The sequence below is a fragment of the Apiospora kogelbergensis genome (genome assembly GCF_038363985.1).
Source record: "Apiospora kogelbergensis strain CBS 113332 chromosome Unknown utg000009l_segment0_segment0, whole genome shotgun sequence".
NCBI lineage: Eukaryota > Fungi > Ascomycota > Sordariomycetes > Amphisphaeriales > Apiosporaceae > Apiospora > Apiospora kogelbergensis.
In genome coordinates this window covers 1,483,265-1,502,522 of record NW_027117426.1, presented here as the reverse complement: position 1 = coordinate 1,502,522, position 19,258 = coordinate 1,483,265, and the positions used below count along the sequence as shown (strand labels likewise).

The 19,258-nt window shown below is 53.9% G+C and overlaps 8 protein-coding genes across 8 annotated transcripts; 5 read left to right on the top strand and 3 right to left on the bottom strand.

Moving 5' to 3' along the window:
* Window positions 1-704: 704 nt before the first annotated feature.
* PG998_013533 (uncharacterized protein) lies at window positions 705-2,707 on the top strand (the record flags this gene model as incomplete). The annotated part of the gene is made up of 7 exons (XM_066880349.1): window positions 705-812; window positions 945-1,282; window positions 1,374-1,380; window positions 1,430-1,652; window positions 1,707-1,789; window positions 1,845-2,064; window positions 2,112-2,707. The coding sequence occupies 7 exons, from the start codon at window positions 705-707 to the stop codon at window positions 2,705-2,707; spliced, it is 1,575 nt and encodes a 524-aa protein (XP_066724488.1).
* A 749-nt stretch (window positions 2,708-3,456) lies between these two features.
* On the top strand, window positions 3,457-3,939 carry PG998_013532 (uncharacterized protein; the record flags this gene model as incomplete). Its single annotated transcript, XM_066880348.1, has 2 exons — window positions 3,457-3,680; window positions 3,768-3,939. The coding sequence occupies 2 exons, from the start codon at window positions 3,457-3,459 to the stop codon at window positions 3,937-3,939; spliced, it is 396 nt and encodes a 131-aa protein (XP_066724487.1).
* Window positions 3,940-5,277: 1,338 nt separating this feature from the next.
* Window positions 5,278-6,330, top strand: PG998_013531 (uncharacterized protein; the record flags this gene model as incomplete). The annotated part of the gene is made up of 1 exon (XM_066880347.1): window positions 5,278-6,330. One exon carries the CDS (start codon window positions 5,278-5,280, stop codon window positions 6,328-6,330), a length of 1,053 nt encoding a protein of 350 aa, XP_066724486.1.
* A 363-nt stretch (window positions 6,331-6,693) lies between these two features.
* On the bottom strand, window positions 6,694-8,796 carry PG998_013530 (uncharacterized protein; the record flags this gene model as incomplete). Its single annotated transcript, XM_066880346.1, has 1 exon — window positions 6,694-8,796. The coding sequence occupies one exon, from the start codon at window positions 8,794-8,796 to the stop codon at window positions 6,694-6,696; it is 2,103 nt and encodes a 700-aa protein (XP_066724485.1).
* Window positions 8,797-9,938: 1,142 nt separating this feature from the next.
* PG998_013529 (uncharacterized protein) lies at window positions 9,939-12,115 on the bottom strand (the record flags this gene model as incomplete). The annotated part of the gene is made up of 3 exons (XM_066880345.1): window positions 9,939-10,085; window positions 10,148-11,529; window positions 11,581-12,115. Coding segments are annotated over 3 exons (2,064 nt in total), but the record flags the coding sequence as incomplete, so codon positions are not given.
* A 1,360-nt stretch (window positions 12,116-13,475) lies between these two features.
* Window positions 13,476-14,983, top strand: PG998_013528 (metallopeptidase family M24; the record flags this gene model as incomplete). Its single annotated transcript, XM_066880344.1, has 3 exons — window positions 13,476-13,644; window positions 13,742-14,130; window positions 14,228-14,983. The coding sequence occupies 3 exons, from the start codon at window positions 13,476-13,478 to the stop codon at window positions 14,981-14,983; spliced, it is 1,314 nt and encodes a 437-aa protein (XP_066724483.1).
* Window positions 14,984-15,890: 907 nt separating this feature from the next.
* Window positions 15,891-16,807, top strand: PG998_013527 (uncharacterized protein; the record flags this gene model as incomplete). The annotated part of the gene is made up of 2 exons (XM_066880343.1): window positions 15,891-16,212; window positions 16,236-16,807. The coding sequence occupies 2 exons, from the start codon at window positions 15,891-15,893 to the stop codon at window positions 16,805-16,807; spliced, it is 894 nt and encodes a 297-aa protein (XP_066724482.1).
* A 306-nt stretch (window positions 16,808-17,113) lies between these two features.
* Window positions 17,114-19,258, bottom strand: PG998_013526 (uncharacterized protein; the record flags this gene model as incomplete). Its single annotated transcript, XM_066880342.1, has 3 exons — window positions 17,114-17,347; window positions 17,440-19,040; window positions 19,096-19,258. 3 exons carry the CDS (start codon window positions 19,256-19,258, stop codon window positions 17,114-17,116), a joined length of 1,998 nt encoding a protein of 665 aa, XP_066724481.1.

Here is a 19,258-nt window from a genome sequence, read left to right as displayed (position 1 = left end):
TCCTGTACGGTCTATTACTGTTGTCTAATCGACTTTGGTGTCCAGACTATGCTCACTACAACCAAGGCGTTTTCAAAGCATAATGCCACAACACGCTCTGATTGTGTCCAGGTAGTCCGCCACCGTCCATCTGGGGAATAAATCCAAGAGCCAATTAGTTATATATCGCCTATGTGTAAGAAACGTCCGTAGATGTCACGACACACGCAGGTGGTCACGTCGTCGAAAAGAACGAGTGACTCCGTGCCCAGACTCTGGCGAGAGGAGTGCCAGACAAACCGTTTCAACGGATCGACGTATCTGTTTATCGCCCGCCTATTCAGTCATCCCAATCAGCAGGGGTTAATCATGGCGCTTTGCCCTGGCTTGTCCAAGATTGGTCTGGCCGCGATGGGGCAGAACTGACTTCCCGCCTGAAGATGGGCGCTTTCTTTTCAGCTGCCAGGGGTTCACTACTCCACGCGCCAAGGGGCGGAATACTGCAGCATCAATCATGGGATATTGTTTGAGGAAAATGCCAAGAGGCGAGCGCTTCGCACGGCGCCTTCTTGTGAAATTGCAAGTCGTTTTCTTCTTTCGGCCTTCTGGCAGCCTAAGAGGGACCTCTTCGCATCAGACTCGGTATCGGTTTTCTACCCTCGCACGACATCCCTTCGAGTCTACAACACCGATTCCCTAGTGACCGCAGCGGAAGGATTCGAAATATGCGGGATACAAGCAGGCGATGGCTATCATGGCTAGCCTTGAGTGGGTCTTTGGCGACTGCTTCCGATATCGTCTATGTGACAGACTTGACGATCTTCACGGAGTTGGTAAGTTGATATCGTTGATGTTGGTCACTTGTTGCGAACACCTACCATTATTATGTAGGCCAGTATCAGTCAGCCTGCAATTTCCATACATTTGGTCTCAACGCCAGAAAGGCATACTGCTAATATGTATAGGCGCCTTGTGCTGCCTCAGCGCTGTCGTTGAATGTTATGTCAATGACCGTCTCTGCCTGTCCGCAGGCCGCTACCGACTTGCAGTCCTGCGTCTGTTCAAAGGGCAACATGCCGTCGGTAGTACAATCCGGTATCTCGAAATGGGTGAGCTCGACTTGCGGATCGACTGCGACGGATGACCAGGCAAGCGCTTCGAGAGTATACTCTGCCTACTGCAACCAGGCAAATATCACGCCGTTCCCGAAGCCAACGCAGACAGTGTCGCAATACATCATGGACTTTCCAGAAATGGCAGCGCTTGCGCCCTGCGCGGCGTCTGCAGTGTCGTACAATGTTATGTATGTTTTATCCGAGCCGGTCAATCTATCAGTTTTGGTGAAGAGAACACCTTCGTCCAAATGTGAATGCTAGTTTCTAACTTTACGAAAGGAGCATGGTACGTGGCATGAGCCTCAAGCAACATCCGGAAGCCTAACGACCTACAGACGTACGACCTTTGCCCTACCGATGCCAGCCTATTAGCACCTTGCGTCTGCAACAAGAACCAAAACTCCCTCCGAGTTAGCCAGGCCATCAATACGAGGGCCAAGTCCTCTTGCTCGTCCCACACAGCTGATGTATCCTCGGCACAAGCTTTATTCGCAGCATATTGCGGCCTGGTGAATGGCACAACTTCGTTCCCTACCCCCACGAACCCGCCAGGTGACAGTACGAGCTCCTCCTCAGTTACAGACCAGAATCGGATACTTACGTTCTTGCTAGTGACGTACCATGTGACGGGCATGGCCGAATACCGGTCTCTTGCCCCGTGTGCCCAATCAGCATTGTCATACGGAGTATTAAGTGTAAGCCAAGCCATGGGTGACAGACAAACCTCGCCTCTGACAATGTGATTCCCAGCAAACCTATGACCTGTGTCCTCCAGGACCTAAAGCATTGGCATCTTGCGTGTGTATCAAAGAAGGTATGCCCGGCTTTGTATCTGCAGTGATCACAAGTGGCGTGAGGTACTCTTGTGAGAAGACTGCATCGGCAGACATTAGCTCAGCGTTGAGTGTTTGGGACATATATTGTAGCGCTGCGAAGGGCTTGACAGTCCCAGCTGGTATTACAGAGTCAGGTACGAAAACCCCACTCGTTGAAGTTTTCAGCATACTGATTTAGCAGTGGCACAATCGTCTCCTGCAGCCAGGACTGGAAGTGGAAACGGCAGCGGCTCTGGTCCACGGCCTACCGGCACCAGCGGTGCCGATGCAGACTCCGGCAGCTCGGGCGGCAGCAGCACAGATTCCTCCAAAGGCGCCAAATCCAACGTTCCAATCATTGCTGGGGCCGTGGTTGGTGTCGTGCTCGGGCTGGGAGCTATTGGTGCGATTTTGTTCTACTTCATGTGGCGACGCCGCCATGCAAAAAGGGGTAATAAGGAGGAAGCCACCCAAGATTTCAATGCTGCGCCAGACAATGACACTGGAAAGCCCGAGCTCGACAGCACCGCACTCGCTGTCATGCCCAGCGCCGGAAGCCCAAGTGTCAGCTCGCTGAGGCCGGTTTCGCCAACACGCGCAGACAATGTTTCACCAATATCCCCTGCCGCCGAAGCATATGGACAGCCGCTCTATGAGGCACCTGGCCAAACCAGCGGACAGGGTCGTATGGTTCCGGGACAGACAGCAGCTACTCCCCACGCAGCTCAGCAACCCATGGGGTGGCAGTCCGGGCCAATGCACGAGATGGATGGCGGATATCGAGGGAACTATCACTAAGATGAAGAAATGTCTGGCGAATCCCGGCACGCATTACGACAAGATCACAGGCACCTGTACTGCAACCAACTACGATTAATTATGAGAGACAAAATAGCTAATAACGACGGTATATAATTCAAGTGATTTGCCACATAGACGAAGAGTAGCAATTCGATTAGCTTCACGGAACCGAATAGGGGAATTAGGTGGAATTATTGTAATAACTACTAGAATATACACTGTTTAGTCCACTGACTTGATAGTGTACGCTCTATAGGTTGATCGCATTTCAGCGAGTTGCCACGAGTGACTTCGGGGTTTTACTCCTATGACCATAATGTGAGTATCACTAAGACGTAGTCCCACGCAGCGGTTCATCTGATTGTGGCCAACACCAATACCCATCTAAATGCGTTGCCGTAGGTGTATGGTCAGGCTGAGGACATAGGATCTAGATACGTACTTTGTGCAATTACTACATCAATTGAGTCACCAGGTCGCTTCGACTCTCGGTTCTGCCTCTGTCGCCATTGCTTGGGCACCACAGACCAGATATTTGCTTGCTGACTTCAACTCCTCGGCTCTGTCACACATCGCAATTCGACCGACCTTTGTGCTCGATATTCGGCCACACAGCACTCGAGCTCTACTACACCAGCTCACTCACATCCAATTAATCCACTCGCAATGGTCAGTTGAACTGGATCATCGACTTCTTCCCGAGTCTAATAAGCTGGTGATAGGTTCTCACAATCTCGTTCCTGGTCATGCTGACCATGATGGTGGCTAGGACCACTTCCACCACAGGCACCACCACTGACAGCTCAACTGCCTCAGCCCAGCCCAGCCTCCACGAAGTAAAGGCCATGGTCTCCGAGGCTGCCAAGCTTCATTCCGACAATGATGCTGCTGCCCAGCTTGGAGAGTTGGGACCCCAGGACAACTACATCATCAGCTGCGAAGACTCCTACATCGAAGCCTACATGTGCTGGTCAGTCATTCTAGCCCCATCCCCGACCACAACCAACAGCCGGCCCCTCCTTTTCCTGATTATATACTAACACGGCCGGTCTCCCAGGTACTACAACAACACTCACTGCTATAGTGGCCAGCTGACCTCCGACGCCCCGAAGTGTCTCAAGGACTGCCAATGCGTCAAGTGGAAGGAGTCGTACTGGGGCCCTGGAAACGATGGCGACCGCAAGCTGCCTATCCACGCCCCTACCAACAGCGAGAGCTCGCGCGTCTAGATGGCTCAGTTGCACGATGATGAGAAGACACGTGGGCCAATGCGGCTTATTGAGGCGGAAATAGGTATGACACGCGAGGTACCTAGAAACGAATGCAACTGCTTGCGCTGAGGGCGAAGCATCAGTAATTCGAGCCCCAAGAAAGTGCTGTGCCATGGGTTATTTGACTGGCGAGGTGCGGTCTGTGAATGCTTTTTCTTCTTACATGTAATACGGTTATCCCGCACTATGGCGAATCACATATTTTGCCATCGTACCAATGTCGACCATGATAGCAGTACAATACGCATGATGCCGCCGGAAGAATTTTCGGCGATAATTTGTTTCCGCATCGCATTATTCAACATGTCCTTGGCTCTATGAGTCAGACCGGCCACATCCGGACGGAGGCGTGACTCCCGGGAAATGCGTGTGCGTAGCTGTTGTAGCGTGACGTCGATATTGCATGATTGGTTGGCGAATAGGCAAGTGCTGAGTAACAGCCAGCCAGCATTGCCGTACATTTAAAGTAGCAGACGGAGGCGTGCTAGTACAACCTTGGTGGGAGTAAACCCTTTCGTCGCAGTAAACGCCGAACAGGCACGTCGGTCTTAAGCCACAGACAACTGGCGATTTTCGTCTAATGCAGAATCATCAGTCATCGTAGAGTGAATGTTGATTTGTAAGCGTCCATCTTCCTGCCACAAGGGTACAGAAGTGGACAGACGACACAGAGAGAGAAGGAGAGACACGATCGTCGCTCCGTAAACTTCACCGGCCACCACCCACCGGCTGGGAAATGGGTTTGAAGCAAGCCCCGCCATAGCTCCTGCCAACGCGGGGTAAGCTGGCAAATTCACCGGGAAGCAATACTACAATGCTTGCAAGTTGCGTCACAACTCGGTTTTTCTCCCATATCTGTCATGTACGTTCGCATATACAAATGACAGCATCACCCGCGCGACATGCTGCATACCCACTTCAGCACACTCTGCCTACTCCGTATCCAGTTAGGAACGTGATAAACCGCCCAAAACGTGCATGAGATGGCGCAGGTGGGTAAGCAGGCAAGCAGGATGATACGTAAACAGTTCTAGGTAGAAACGCGAGGTTGCTGCTCTAGAGAATAACATATAAATATATAAATATATAAATATATAAATATATAAATATATAAATATATATATATATATCCAGAAGAAACCCCTCAGTCCGGTCCTCTTCCTCCTGTCTTGGACATTCTCCTCTCAACCAAACTGCAGACCAATTCCCTGAATGCAACGACGTCTCTTCCTACCCAATTCCATCCGTACATTCAGCACCACCTTGACCAGACATACCACCCCAGCCACCGCCAAGATGCCCGCCGTCAAGTCCATGTTCGATCCCAAGGACATGCAGTTCCGCCACCTGGGCCCCACCGGCCTGAAGGTCAGCGTGCTGTCCCTGGGCGGCTGGCTCACCTACGGCGGCACGCAGAAGGGCGAGATCGTCAAGAAGTGCCTGCAGACGGCTTGGGACCATGGCATCAACACCTTCGACACGGCCGAGGTGTACGCCAACGGCGAGTCCGAGGTCGAGATGGGCCAGGCCCTCAAGGAGCTCGCCTGGCCGCGCGACGAGTACGTCCTGACCACCAAGGTCTTCTTCGGCACGGGACGCAAGGAGCCCAACACCCGCGGCCTCAGCCGCAAGCACGTCGTCGAGGGCCTCAAGAGCTCGCTCGAGCGCCTGCAGCAGCCCTACGTCGACATCGTCTTTGCCCACCGCCCCGACTACGCCACCCCCATGCGCGAGATCGTCGAGGGCTTCACCCAGGTCATCCGCAACCTCAACCTGGCCTACTACTGGGGCACCTCGGAGTGGTCCGCCACCCAGATTATGGAGGCCACTCAGATCGCTGAAAAGTACAACCTGATCGCCCCCGTCGTCGAACAGCCCCAGTACAACGCCTTCCACCGCGAGCGCTTCGAGGTCGAATACAAGCCCCTGTTCCAGCAGTTCCAGTACGGCACCACCATTTGGTCGCCCCTGGCCTCGGGCCTGCTCACCGGCAAATACAACGACGGCATCCCCGAGGACTCGCGGTTCGCCAACAACAAGGCCTTCTTCGAGGACACGATCAAGAAGCTCCAGTCGCCTGAGGGCCAGGCCAAGATCGAGAAGGTCCGCAAGCTCACCACCATAGCCGAGAAGCTTGGCGCCAACGCCTCCCAGCTCGCCCTAGCCTGGTGCATCAAGAACCCCAACGTCAGCACCGTCATCCTCGGCGCCACCAAGGTTGAGCAGATTGAGGACAACTGCAAGTCCCTTCAGCTGTCTGAGAAGCTGACTCCCGAGCTCATGGAGGAGATCGAGAAGATCCTGGACAATAAGCCCGCGCAACCTGTGGCTTTTGGCCGTGAACGATAGACAATAGATGTGTCGGAATGAGACACGCAACTCGAATTATAGCCAAAATGAAATAATATGAGATTAATACAACAACATGCTCTATTTACACTTGAGTTGCGTAGTTCCATGTGATGCATATGTGCCAAGTATGTTTGAGCAAAAGACAACACCCCTGAAGAGCACATATGGTATTGATAGGTATGTATTAATGTATTTGGCAAAAGTCTACTTGGCGGTCAAATTTACAATGATTTCGCCAATAATCAGGAATCCCGTCTGGGCAAAAGATGCGCTTCGTTGTCTTTTGGTACACGTATCCTACAAACCCAAAATTATGCCGACCTTGCTCACCATGCGTCTTGCTAGGGGGCCTCGCGGCAATCAATAATCGCCATCGTCGCCATAGGTATCTCCCTCGTCTCCATCCATATCCAGAAGCTGATCATTTTCAGAAAGAGCATCACCCTCTCCTTCATCATCGCGGTCGTACGTATCGGCATAAGGGTCGTCGTAGTCGCCGTTGCGCAGCTGTTCCATATCCGAATCGGGCTCCGAGCCGGGCTCGGGTGAAGGTGCGACGGGCACTTCAGAGCGGAAGAGCTGCAGTCGCTCAGCCAGTGAGGGTTTCTTCTGGGGCTTCTCGTCTTCTTCCGAATCTTCATCCTCTTCGTCGCTTTCGTCTTCGTCCTCGCCATCGCTTTCGTCCTCGCCCTGTTCTGTAGCCGAGTCATTGTCATCTGATTCTGGCATAACTGCCCGTCTCCGTCGTTTGTTTGACCGAGATGCCTCTCCTTCGTCCTCCGAGTCCGACTCGACTACGCGTTTGCGCCGCTTGTTTGACCTAGTCTGCCCCTCTTCGTCGGCCACATCCTCCTCCGCCTCAGAGTCTGAAACAGCTCGCTTGCGGCGCCTGTTCGGCTTAACATCCTCCTCTTCGTCGTCCATTTCCTCATCCTCCTCCGAATCTGACACAACGACCCGTTTGCGGCGTGATGGAAGCTGTGCGGCCATTTTCTCCCCATCTCCACCCTCGTCGCCGGATTCGTCTTCAGAGTCTGCTATCACACGGCGTCTTGGTCTTTGGGCGTTACGCGAAGATTCGTCCGATGTACATTTTTCCTCGGCATCACTGTGGCCGGGTGACTCAGGCTCCACGCTGGAGAAGCGAGCAGACTCGGGTTCGACGCTAGAGAAGTTGGTAGGTTCGACCACGGCAGCAAAGTCTTCTGGTAGTGGCGAGAAACCGTTAAAAGCAGATGCATCGTCCTCCTGCTCCGATTCGTCATCGAGAACATGCAAATCGTCTTCGTCTCCTGAGCCTTCATCCTCGTCAATTGTACCATCATCGATACCCTCGCTTTCGTATTCGTCGGGAGACAGCTCATCTTCATCACCAGAAAACTCATCGGATTGCCAATCACCCGCCTTCTCCCAGTCGCCGTCCGCTGGGTATATCTCCCTGAGTTTGTCATAACGGCGCACACCAGAGCCTTCGAAATCAAATACCACGATTGGCCATATAGTTCTCTCTCCTGTTTTGATCACTGAACAAGTTTGTCCGAGTGAAGAGTTGCCCGCCTCCTCCGTCTCCATCTCCTCCATCTCCTCCGTTTCCTCCGTTTCCTCCTCGCGGCCAAAGATTGCGTAATTGGTGTGCTCGCGCTCCTTGCCTTGGGGCCAGCAGTAAATGGCTTCGTAATCTTCACCCAAGCCGGTTTCTAGCTCCTCCACTTGAAGATGATATGTCTGGACTGCATCAGAGCCACACCAGCGCAACTTTCTCATATGATGCTCAATAGCCCGGGTAACAAAGTAAGTCGATTGTAGATTGGGCCAATTTGGACATTCTATAGAAAGCAAATTTTCATATTGGTTTTCGGCGGCGCCTTCTAGGTGGAAGGCGATGTTGTGAATTCCAGTGAATACATAGCTGTCTTGCCATGAAGATATGGTTGCAAAGTCTCTGAAGTAACCAGAGACCATGATGATATCTGTCTCCTTTCGATAGCGGATTATGTCAGGCTCTCCGGCTTTCTCAATGGCATCCGGGTAGTACCTCAAGGCATATGCACGAGATTCTTGGTGAGTGGCCAACATAGCTCTTGCTGGAGCAGTCTGACGCTCCAATAACGGGCCCTCATGGAGCTCGTTAGCACCGTTGAAAGGCATGCGAAAGCCGAAGATGCGAGCGGGGGCTCTCATGTCCGGATCGAAGAATTCCCAGATACGCTGGCGAAGCTCAGGTGGAAGGTGTGTGAACTGGGGGAAGGACTCGAACTCAAATCCATCCTCGGAACCATCGTTCATGCCATCTTCGTCAGATTCATCACCAGATTCCTCGGCCTCGACATCCAGAAAACCATAGCTTTCACCCTCGTCCGACTCTCCCGATTCATCCGACTCGTCCGAGCTGGACTCATCAACATCATGACCAGTCTCATCATGCGCATGCGACTCCAAATCCGACTCTGGCTCCGACGACATTTTTAAAAGGCGAGGTTTATATCGGATGGGGATGGCCAGGCTTGATGGACCTGGAAATGCAGGACAGGTTGACGCGACCAATGACGCGTAAGTCGTGTTGCCTTGCAGGGATTCGAAAATTAGTTATCCGGCATAGAACTAGGGACTCGTAGATAATTCCCCAAGGCAGTCACTCGATGTCAAAAATGAAAGTTGAGAAATGAAAGGTCGTGTATGACAACAAACGCGAAGCATGTGAGCTGTGGCTGTGATGGGCCAAGTCTGTGAGGACCAGGTAGGGATGATTCTCCAGTCAAGCCACAGGGTGGAGCTAAAGACTTTAAATATTGCAATGGCGAGTGGGCCGAGATATAGAGGCCCACCTAAATAATATGTACTTGGCCATGGTGGGGTTGTTCATCTACTAGCTCGCAGTTGGCATAGATATATTCAATTATTGGGGGCATGATACAATTACATTGGCGCGTCTTTGCACGTCTAGATTACATAGAAATGAGAATGAAATGGCAGGGCTTCATATTGTATCACAAAGTTCTCTGCTTTTGGGTGTAAGATATAACCTACATATACATGTACTGCCAGGGTGTGATATCTACACCAGTCCCCCCAGATACTTTACCTCCAGAACGCCTTCTGCAAATTGCAGACCCGGATTCCTCCTGATGTCGTTGCGTATCATCGCCACATACACCGTGCCATGCAAACCCGACCGAGGTATCGACCGACCAATTCGCCTAACCGGATGTACCACCAGTCCGCTTTCTCGAGCTGAAGAAAAGAAAATTGGAGAGATATCAACAACCGCCAAAGATCGCCGCCAAATGCTATGAATGGGAAGAAAGAAACAATCAGGTATCTACGCCTCGCCATGCTGTTCGAATGAATCGTGTTTGTCGTGCGACTTCAATAATGATGTGAGCGCTTCGAGTAATGATAGAGATTCGGGGCGGGAGAAAAGAACGAAAGCCAAGGTTCGCAAAAGGGTACCGTTGACCCGTGTTGCTGAACAAGTGGATAGGAAAGAACGCAGTCGATGGCGGCGTATAGTGTGGTTTTGGAGGGTTGCTGTTAGGGTCGACTATGCAGGATATAGCGAATGAATGATTCGCACGAGCATTTCGAGCCTACTCGTCGCCCCAACGCTAGAATGACATTGCCGGGAGCGATGGGGTCCAGGCAGTGAAGGATTTGTGTTTGGGCTCGCGTTGCAGTTCAGACAGCAGATCATCTAACTCGGACCAGTTGTCAGGGTTATCTGCAAACTTTCTATGCTTACGGGAAGCAATATGCTGTGCAGCAAGGTGTTAGTCAAAATTTCCACGGTACAGCAGCATGCAGGGGTTTTACTTACGTCTTCGAAGTCCTCAAATTTATCCTGGCAGTTTTCGCAATAACCAGGTTTAGGGTCGCGCTGTTTCTCCTTGACGGCTGCTCGCTTTTCAGCTTGAGCACGCACCTTCGCATCCTCGTCCTCCGCAACAGGGGCGGCATCGTCAACCATATCCAACCGGCGACTCGAAGTACGGCCGAGCGTGAGGGCTCTTTTGGCAGTGGGATCATCCCGGAGACTGGGGTCCACACTGCCGGCGCGTCGAGAACTGAGATCATGAGAGCTGTTTCTCTGAAGGACTTTTCGTTGCAGACCGTGGACCTCCTTGCTCATCATACCAATGGCACCAGGCGTCGCAGCTGTTGATGATATCATTTGAGATCGGATGGCAGATGTGACATTGGACGGCTGAACTCCCGACGCAACTGGCTCGCCTCCAAATAATCTCGTTGTACCAGCACGGCTTGTGAAGTTGGGGCGGAACTCAAATCTGCTTCCAGGCTTCATCGAGGTGATGAGCTCAGTCGAAGCCACACTAGAGCCTCGATTGTGTGCGCTCTCCATCTCACCCAGCGATCGCTTGCCAGTCACGGGCTTTGCCATGGGCGCCTCGCGAGGCTGCACCGTTGCCTTAGCATCAACCGCTGGCTTTGCTGTTACTTGCTTCGGCTTCGGCTTCGGCTTGGCAACCTCTCTGTGGTCATAATCTTCAACAAAAGGGCACCGGCCCAATGGCGCTGTACGGAATTGCGGCCAATCACCATCGGCCCTATTCTTGACCTTCTGATACTCTCGTACCATGATAGGCTTCTGCTTTTCTTCAAAGTCGTAGATATAGACGTACGGTCCCTTGAAGTAGTGGAGCTCTTGAGTCGTTACCGTAGGGTCACGATCAGAAGGTCCATTGACACGCTCGTTCTGTAGGAGCTGAAGAAGGTTGGGCTCTTGATGCGGTCGGGAATCGGTATGGCTCGTCCTGACAGTTCCGCTCTTTGATTCACCGTAAGCAATGGCAGCACTGACCAACAGATCCTCTTCCAACAGCATCGACAACATTCTTTGCAGCTTGTCCAAGGACCAGATCTTTTTGCCCATCTCACGGGCACGGTGCAGCACATCCATGTTCCTCTTCGGCCTGGCATCCTGAAGTTGCGTCAACGGCCGCCGGTTAGGGACCGCAGCAGTGGATGTTGTGTCAAACAGTTTCCTTCTCACTGATGGGGTCCCCTCCGTTACACGGTTCAACAACGAGGGGTTGATCGTTTGCACCTGTTCGTGTCCGTCGTGGATATCCGTAGTGGCATTGGCGGCTTCTTCCTCTCGCTGACGGGCACTCTTCTCGGGGGGATTGAACGAGTCGTCACCACGTGAGTGATGTCGTTGGAAAAGAACTTGTCTTCGCGCTGTATGAATCGTAGTCAGTAAAATTCATGTGGGAATAGCGCGACTTTTACTTACAGCTCCGAGTTTCTCGATTTGCCTTGCCAACTTGGCGCGAACCTCAGTAGGGATGTTCTCAAAGTAGAAGACCATACGTGGGAACCTAGCCCGGTGATGTTCCTTCCATTGCCGGATTTCCTCCAGGTCCTTTTCGGTGTACCTGCTGGACTTGGTTTCGACATGTTGGGTTTGATGGTGGCCCATCCTTTCCCGTGTTAATCTGCTCTCATATGTACTGGTGGTCCGCCGCGTTTGCACCGGCACCTGCGGCTTGACCATCCGTTTCGAGGGCGAGTTCAGTGGCCGCGGAATGCCCGACTCCAGCATCTGCTTCTTCGCCGGAGGGGGTTGCCCGTAGGCTTCTTCTCTTTGCATATTGGCATAGGAACGCCTCTGCTTGGCAGCAGCAAAAGCGGCGGCGGAGCTCCTGATGGGAGAGTTGGCAACATTCTGGTTGTTGGAAAGAGGGATCCGTCTGGTTGTTCCAGACATGTTGGAGGACAGAGGGACGGGTGCCGGAGATAGCGATACTGCTGCCATATAAATGTCCTATACCATGCTGTGAGTGGCTCGTGGGTTAATGTGAAATTGTCGGCCGCCGGGTAAGTTGAGATGCAAAGCCGCGTGGGAAGATCCGTCGCGATTCTGGGAGGCGTAGAGCAAGTCGTCACTTGGGTTTAATTGGTGTGCGGACACAGCCAATGAACACACTAGGTGTTACGAGAATTGGCGAGTCGGGGGATGTGCTGCCTGCCTGCTATTGGTGGAGACCCAAACACGTCAATTCCGGTGTCTAGCAGGGAGATGTATAGAAGAGACACAAGACGGAGGTCGAGTATAAGATGGAAGAGAGAAAAGCCATACCAGAGGATAAAAAGGCTAAAGCTGCAAATCCAAGATCTACAGTTGCCAGTTTGGGGCAGACAGAGTTTGGTAGTCGAGGTTAATAAGTTTGAACGGGTTCGGGTCTCTGTTGCTGATTTTTGAGAGCGCAAGAGGGGCAGGGGAGGGTTGTAGCGTGGCCGGGTCGGGCGGTGGTCGAAGGCGGCTGGAGTACGCGAAGCGTGACACAACACGCTCTGGTTGGGCGCTGGGGACACGACCAAGATACAGGGGATTAAGACGACATTACAGATCCAGCAGCGCAATAAAATTATAGAAGAAATGCCCAGTGGCCAAAACGACACGAGAACCGCCTGGTCTGATGGTCGGGAGAGGACGTTGGTCGACAGAGGCAAAGGCCTTAACACAAGAGGGTGATGCTCCTTCGGGGGTGTGTGGTTGCGCAAGACAAGCAGTAGGCAAAAACAGCAGCAACGAGAGGGAAAGCAACTGATTTGCAGCGGGCGGGCGTTAGGCGTGTGTTGCTGCTGTGACTAAAGAAATTGGCGCTAGCCCGCAAATCAATCAGCGATCCATTCAATAATAACAACACTGCACGGGCCGCCCAGGTGCGAAAAGAGCAAAACCTCCCCCATCCGTCCCACTCAACTGCACGCGACACTGCAGCACAGCAACCAGCCCGAGCTTGGCCGGAAGGAGAACTGACCGCGGACAAGCCCTGCACAGCACTGCACAGCAGCCAACATCGTCATCGAAAGTGTGTACGTAGCGTGGCATTGATGTTTTAATTGGCCTCGTTTGCAATTGACCGTGTCGCAGGCGCATCTCGAGTTCTACTATTGGCGCTTGTTCGTTCGTAACAACTTCATTTTGTTGCTCTCTTGCATCTACTTGTGTGCGCGGGCGTGAATTGTCGTAGGCAGCCTAGCCGGTCTGTGTCCTGCTCCGTTTCTCTGCTTTCTTGGTCTCCCCACCGGCTGGCGATGACGCCCGTACCCCAGTGACGCTCGTTGTCGTTGCATCGCCCCTTTGCCAAAATGAAGCTCGCAAGGTTGCCCAGATCGCCATGGCGCCAACTTGGCTTGCAAGCCAGCCGGCATGCTTCAAGCCTCCCGTCCTGCCATCGAACCCGGGCTTCTGCGCCGCTGCAGCCACCTCAGATACAGTTTCCGGCATATTCGGGCCTGTCGGCGCAGTCCCTCCCGTTGTCCCGCCGCTCGTACGCAACCTCCACGGTCCCGGCCTCGAATGTCCTCTTCGGCCAGCCCGTTCATGAGACGCATCCGCATATGCTTGCGCCCGGCGAGCTAACACCTGGTATAACCGCCCAAGAGTACCACGACCGACGCGCACGTCTCATAGCTTCTCTGCCTCCCAATTCCGCCGTCCTCCTGCCCTCTGCCGAAATCCAATTCAAGTCTGGGGCTGTCTTCCACGCTTTTCGCCAGGAAACTGCCTTTCTCTACCTGACTGGCTTCTGCGAACCCGAATCGCTTGCCCTTCTTGTCAAGACCGATAACGACTACGTCTTTCATCTTTGGTGCCGGCCGAAAAACCCCAAGCAAGAACAATGGTATGGACCATGGAGTGGGGTTGATGCTGCCCGCGATGTGTGGAACGCCGATGAAGCCGGGGATATAGGTCGTGTCGAGTACGAGCTTGGCAAAGCTCTGAGAGATGTAACCAGAATTTACACTGACGCCGAAATCACAAAGCACGGTGTACTCTCTAAAATGGGCAACATGCTGCGTACTGTCGCGCCAGATGCAGGCGTTGCACCGCTGAGACCTGCACTTAACCCCCTTGCGCGCCATCAAGTCCCCTGCCGAGGTTGCTTGTATGCGCCGCGCTGGCCAAGCGTCCGGGCGTGCTCTTACCAATGCTATGCGTCAGTCCTGGCGGTACGAGAAGGATCTGGCCTCCTTTCTCGAGTACGAATATCACAAAGCAGGCCTGGAAGGGTCAGCTTACATTCCCGTTGTGGCTGGTGGGCAGAAGGCTTTGCTCATTCATTACGTACTGAACAATGGGCATCTGAACGAAGACGAGTTTGTGCTCGTCGATGCAGGTGGGGAGTACGGCACTTATATCACTGATATTACGCGTACATGGCCCGTCAATGGGAAATTCACGCCAGCTCAAAAGGACTTGTACGAGGCGGTTCTGTCGGCACAACGGCACAGCATCAGCCTTTGCAGGGAAAACGCAGGCATGACACTAGATAAACTACACTCGGTCACGGAAACTTCCCTGAGGGACAACCTGCGACAACTGGGGTTCGACGTAGGCGGCAACCGGATGGATACCCTTTTCCCACACCATGTAGGTCATTATATCGGGCTCGACGTACACGATGTTCCAGGTTACTCCCGAGGCACTGCCTTGAGGGAAGGGCATTGTATTACCATTGAGCCAGGCGTCTACGTGCCTGATGACGACAGTTGGCCAGAAGCCTTCAGAGGTATGGGAATCAGGATTGAAGATAGCATAGCGGTGGGTGAGGAGCATCCCCACGTACTCACCACTGAGGCTGTAAAGGAGGTTGTCGACATTGAGGCTCTAAGGGACAGTTAGGGCAATCAGTGTTCCTCGGCAAATACCTGGGCGACATCATGCAGTCTCCCTGGTTGCCTCCCATACGCCCACTTCTACGAGCGTTGATAAAGTATTCACAATTCCTTCTGATGATAAAGATGAGGGCAAGAACATTATCGCCAATGTCAAGGACCCAAAGGCTGTTGGCCCTCATGTCGTCTGCGCCGGATACAAGGCCTCCGATGGTTTGACTGCCGACCTCACTCTGGCTGGAAAGCCCTGCAACCACAGAAACGATATCGAGCCCCATGTTAGGGGATACCGAGCGTTTATAAATGATGTAGACTGAGCTGCATCACGCAGAATCCCTGTATATAGCAATAAAGGTTGTATGATACATTACGACAAGTGATGAATATGTACTGCACAAACCTGGCAACGTCACTAGATCAGAGCTCAAACGGGGCGCCTGAGTTTACCTGGTAGCTTTTGGCTCGCGGATACTTAACCTAAACACCTTTCCAAGCCGTATATGGAAGGTCACAACCAACATACAACTACTAGCCCCCAGACTAAAGATGTACGACTACGAAACCTGATTATCTACTGAGTTGATTGTCGACGTTGCGCAGCGAATGGCGACGCGGAATTCTTGCCTTACTTGAAGAGGGCGCACGCAGGGTGTCAGTCATACGCTTCATAGAGATAGTGAATTAGAGATGGCAACATGAGATGCATCAACCCGCGTCATTGTTTCCCACATGGAGTGACAAAATGGCTTCACCTCGGCACCGCAGGGGTCCGTCTCCCATGATCCACATCGCCGATGTCATAATAACGCTTGTACGCATTGGACGACAACATCCAGCTATTCAGTCAGTACTCATTATCAGGCTAGCGGGCATCAATTGTTGTTCAAGTTATCACAGCAACAACAAACTCCACGATGAAGTTCGATTTTGACAAGGACATCCCGGACCTCTCCGGGAAGACCATTCTCGTGACGGGCGGCAACGTCGGTTTGGGCAAGGAAACCATCTATCAGCTCGCCAAGCACAAGCCGGCGCACATCTACCTGGCCGCCCGCAACGCCACCAGCGCGCAAGATGCAATCAAGGACATTCAGCAGCGTGCTCCCGGCGCCGCGCCCATCACCTTCCTCGAATGCGATCTGACGTCCTTCGACAGCATCAAGCGCGCCGCCGCCAACTTCCTGTCGCAGGCCAACGAGCTGCACATCCTCATCAACAACGCGGGCATCATGGCCTGTCCCCCGGCCTGACGAAGGAAGGCTACGAGATCCAGTTCGGCACCAACCACATGGGCCACGCGCAGCTGACCAAGCTGCTCCTGCCGACGCTGCTCCAGACGGCCGAGAAGGGCGCCGACGTGCGCATCGTCAGCCTGTCGTCCATGGGCGAGGCCTTCGCGGCCACGGACCCGTACGCCGACACGCGGCTGAAGAGCGACATGGCCACGCTGTCGACCTGGACCCGGTACGGTATCGCCAAGCAGGCCAACGTGCACCACTCGCGCGCGCTGGCCCAGCGCTACCCTTCCCTGCGCTGCGTCGCCGTGCACCCGGGCGCCGTAAACACGGAACTTACCCGAGGCCCCTTGGCCAGCTACTCGGCTTTCTCCCTCATCATGAAGCCGCTGAGCTGGCTCGTCAGCTTCGCTCTTACCGGCGTCTCCGAGGGCGCCAAGAACCAGATTTGGGCTGCCGTCAGCCCCGACGCCAAGTCCGGCCACTTCTACCACCCCATCGCCGTCGACGGCAAGGCCTCTGCGCAGGCCAAGGATGAGAAGCTGTGCGAGCAGCTGTGGGCGTGGACGGAGAAGGAATTAGATGCGCACGCGTAGATAGATTCCTCGCCTCCCAAGATTGCACGTGGTTTCTCATGTCATGTCGTTTCTGTTACGCTACTTTCAATTTACTCTACAAGACGCAAGGCGCTGCTAACGTGAGAGCGTACAGCATAACTTATGCGTTTCTATGGTCGAATAACTTCAGTCGTTCATAGAAAACTTGACTTTACTATTATAACCACATTCATATCGCTATCAAATACGGATTCTTTGATAGAACGTGCAAATATATCTCAATCCACATCATCCATATACTACGGGCTAGAAGTATATCTATCGAAAGATTGTGTAGGCCATCATTTACGAGCAATTGTTACAGTCAGGATCCGGATTATTCTTCCAAGTCCTTTTGGCAATACCCCTCGCAACTCGGCTGGATGTACCGGGCTCTAGCTCGAGCACCAGGACCACATTCTCTTCTCCCTGCTTCAAATATGCTCCCGGTAAGAACAGCTCTTGCTGCGGCCCGACTGTCCAGTATCTCCCCAGGTTGTGGCCGTTCACGAACACCGAGCCCTTGACGCCGCCAGGCAACTGCAAGAACGTGTCGGCTGCCATGCCCGAATTGGATGTCTTGAAGGTGCCGCGATACCAGACGGGTGGGCCGTTGGCTGCCACTGTCTTACCCCCCCGCCACCGGTAGGAACAGCAGGCGCTGCGTCGAGGGGGTAGTTGTAATGGTTCCAAGTGCCGCCAGTCAGCCGCGTCCCGCCCACACTGACATCGCCCAGGATGCCTTTGGTTTGATCGGAGAAGCCGTTGTCGGCGCGGCCCAGGTTCTCCGCCAGCAACCAGAGCTTGTCGCCCCGAGCCAGCGTCACGCTGACGCTCGCTGGGCTGCGGTAGATGCCGTCGATGACGCCACGCCGCACCCCGTTGACGTATACGATAACGCGGTCACGAGGACCTCCCGTGCCCGGAGATACAGCGCCCGAAGCACTGCCTGTCGCTACGTACTCGTACAGGATGTATCCGAAGACCTGGCCGGTGGCTTCCATGGCGAGCGGCGAGGGCGCGGTCCGCGGGCTGGTGGACAGGCTATCCAGCATGCCGAGTATGGGTGTCAGTGCGAAGTCGGACACTGTCATGAGCGGCGGCGTGGAGGGCACGGCTGGGATCCCCGATACGCGCTTCGAGATGACGTTGCGGAAGGCCGTGTAGATCTGGGCGGGTCGGCCGGTCTCGTCAAGTGGCGCGCCGTAGTCGTAACTCGTCGTGAAGGCCTGGACGGGCTTGGCGTCGGCCGCGCCGTTGCCGAATGCCCAGCTCGTGCCCCCGTGGAACATGAAGATGCTGATGTGGTTGCCGTTGGAGATGACCCAGTCCAGCTCGTTTGCTCGGCCCGACTGTCCGTTCGTGTCGCCGTCATACGACGAATGTCCGTTGCGCGGGCCCCAGCTGTCGAACCACCGGATCCAGTACTCGCCGTTCATCAGGGGGCCGATGCTGCTCTCGTCCGTGATGACCTGTCGTAGCAAATTAAAGCCGTTGCGTGAGTCGGTGCCGTCGACCACGGCCAGGGCGCCGGGTAGTGAGCCACTCTTTAGGGCACCGCTTTGGGCGCCGTCGTTGGTGTACAGCTTCATACCCGGGAAGCTGGATTTGAGTATATCCGCCATCGCCTTGAGGTAGTTCTTGTCGTTTCCCGCGTAGCCGTACTCGTTGTCGATCTGCACCATGAGGATCGGGCCCCCATTCGTGACCAGGTACGGCTTGACCTGCGCGCCCACCTGTGACATGTACCCGGACGTCGCGTTCAGAAACGGTTGGTTGTTCGATCGGATCCTGACCCCTGAGAGCTGCGACACCCAGCCGGGGATGCCACCCCAGTCGCGTTCAGCGCACACGTATGGTCCCGGCCGCAGTACGGCTTTCAAGCCGGCGTTCTGGATCTCCTGGAACCACGCGGCGACATCGTTCCGGTCGGTGAAGTCAAACTGCCCAGGGTACTTCTCGATGTCTTGCCAGTACAAGTAGGTTAGGATAGTGTTCAGCCCCATGGCCTTGGCCATCTGCAATCGCTGGCCCCAGTAGGCCCGCGGCACGCGCTGTGGGTCGATCTGACCGCCGATGATCTGGTGCTTCTGACCGTTGATGTAGAACGTAGTTTTGTCCCACGAGAACGTGCCGCTACCACTGGGCGCAGCCGAAGTTGCCGTCGATGTAAAAGGCTGTGGGACGCTGGATGATGGTTTTGCTGGTGTAGTCTGGGCTGTCTCTGCGCTGGCTGTCAGATTCTAAGATCACCATGATAGCCCCCTAATGTTCATCAATAAACTCACCTGCTACACACTGCGAATACCACTCGTTCTGGACAGCACAGACGGCACCAGATACACACTTCGTCTGCCCCGTCCATCCCTGGCCACCACATTGCCCCCACATACTTTGTTGGGCCGACGCACTATTAGCCAGAACGGCTAGAAGTCCGGATTTGAGCTTCAT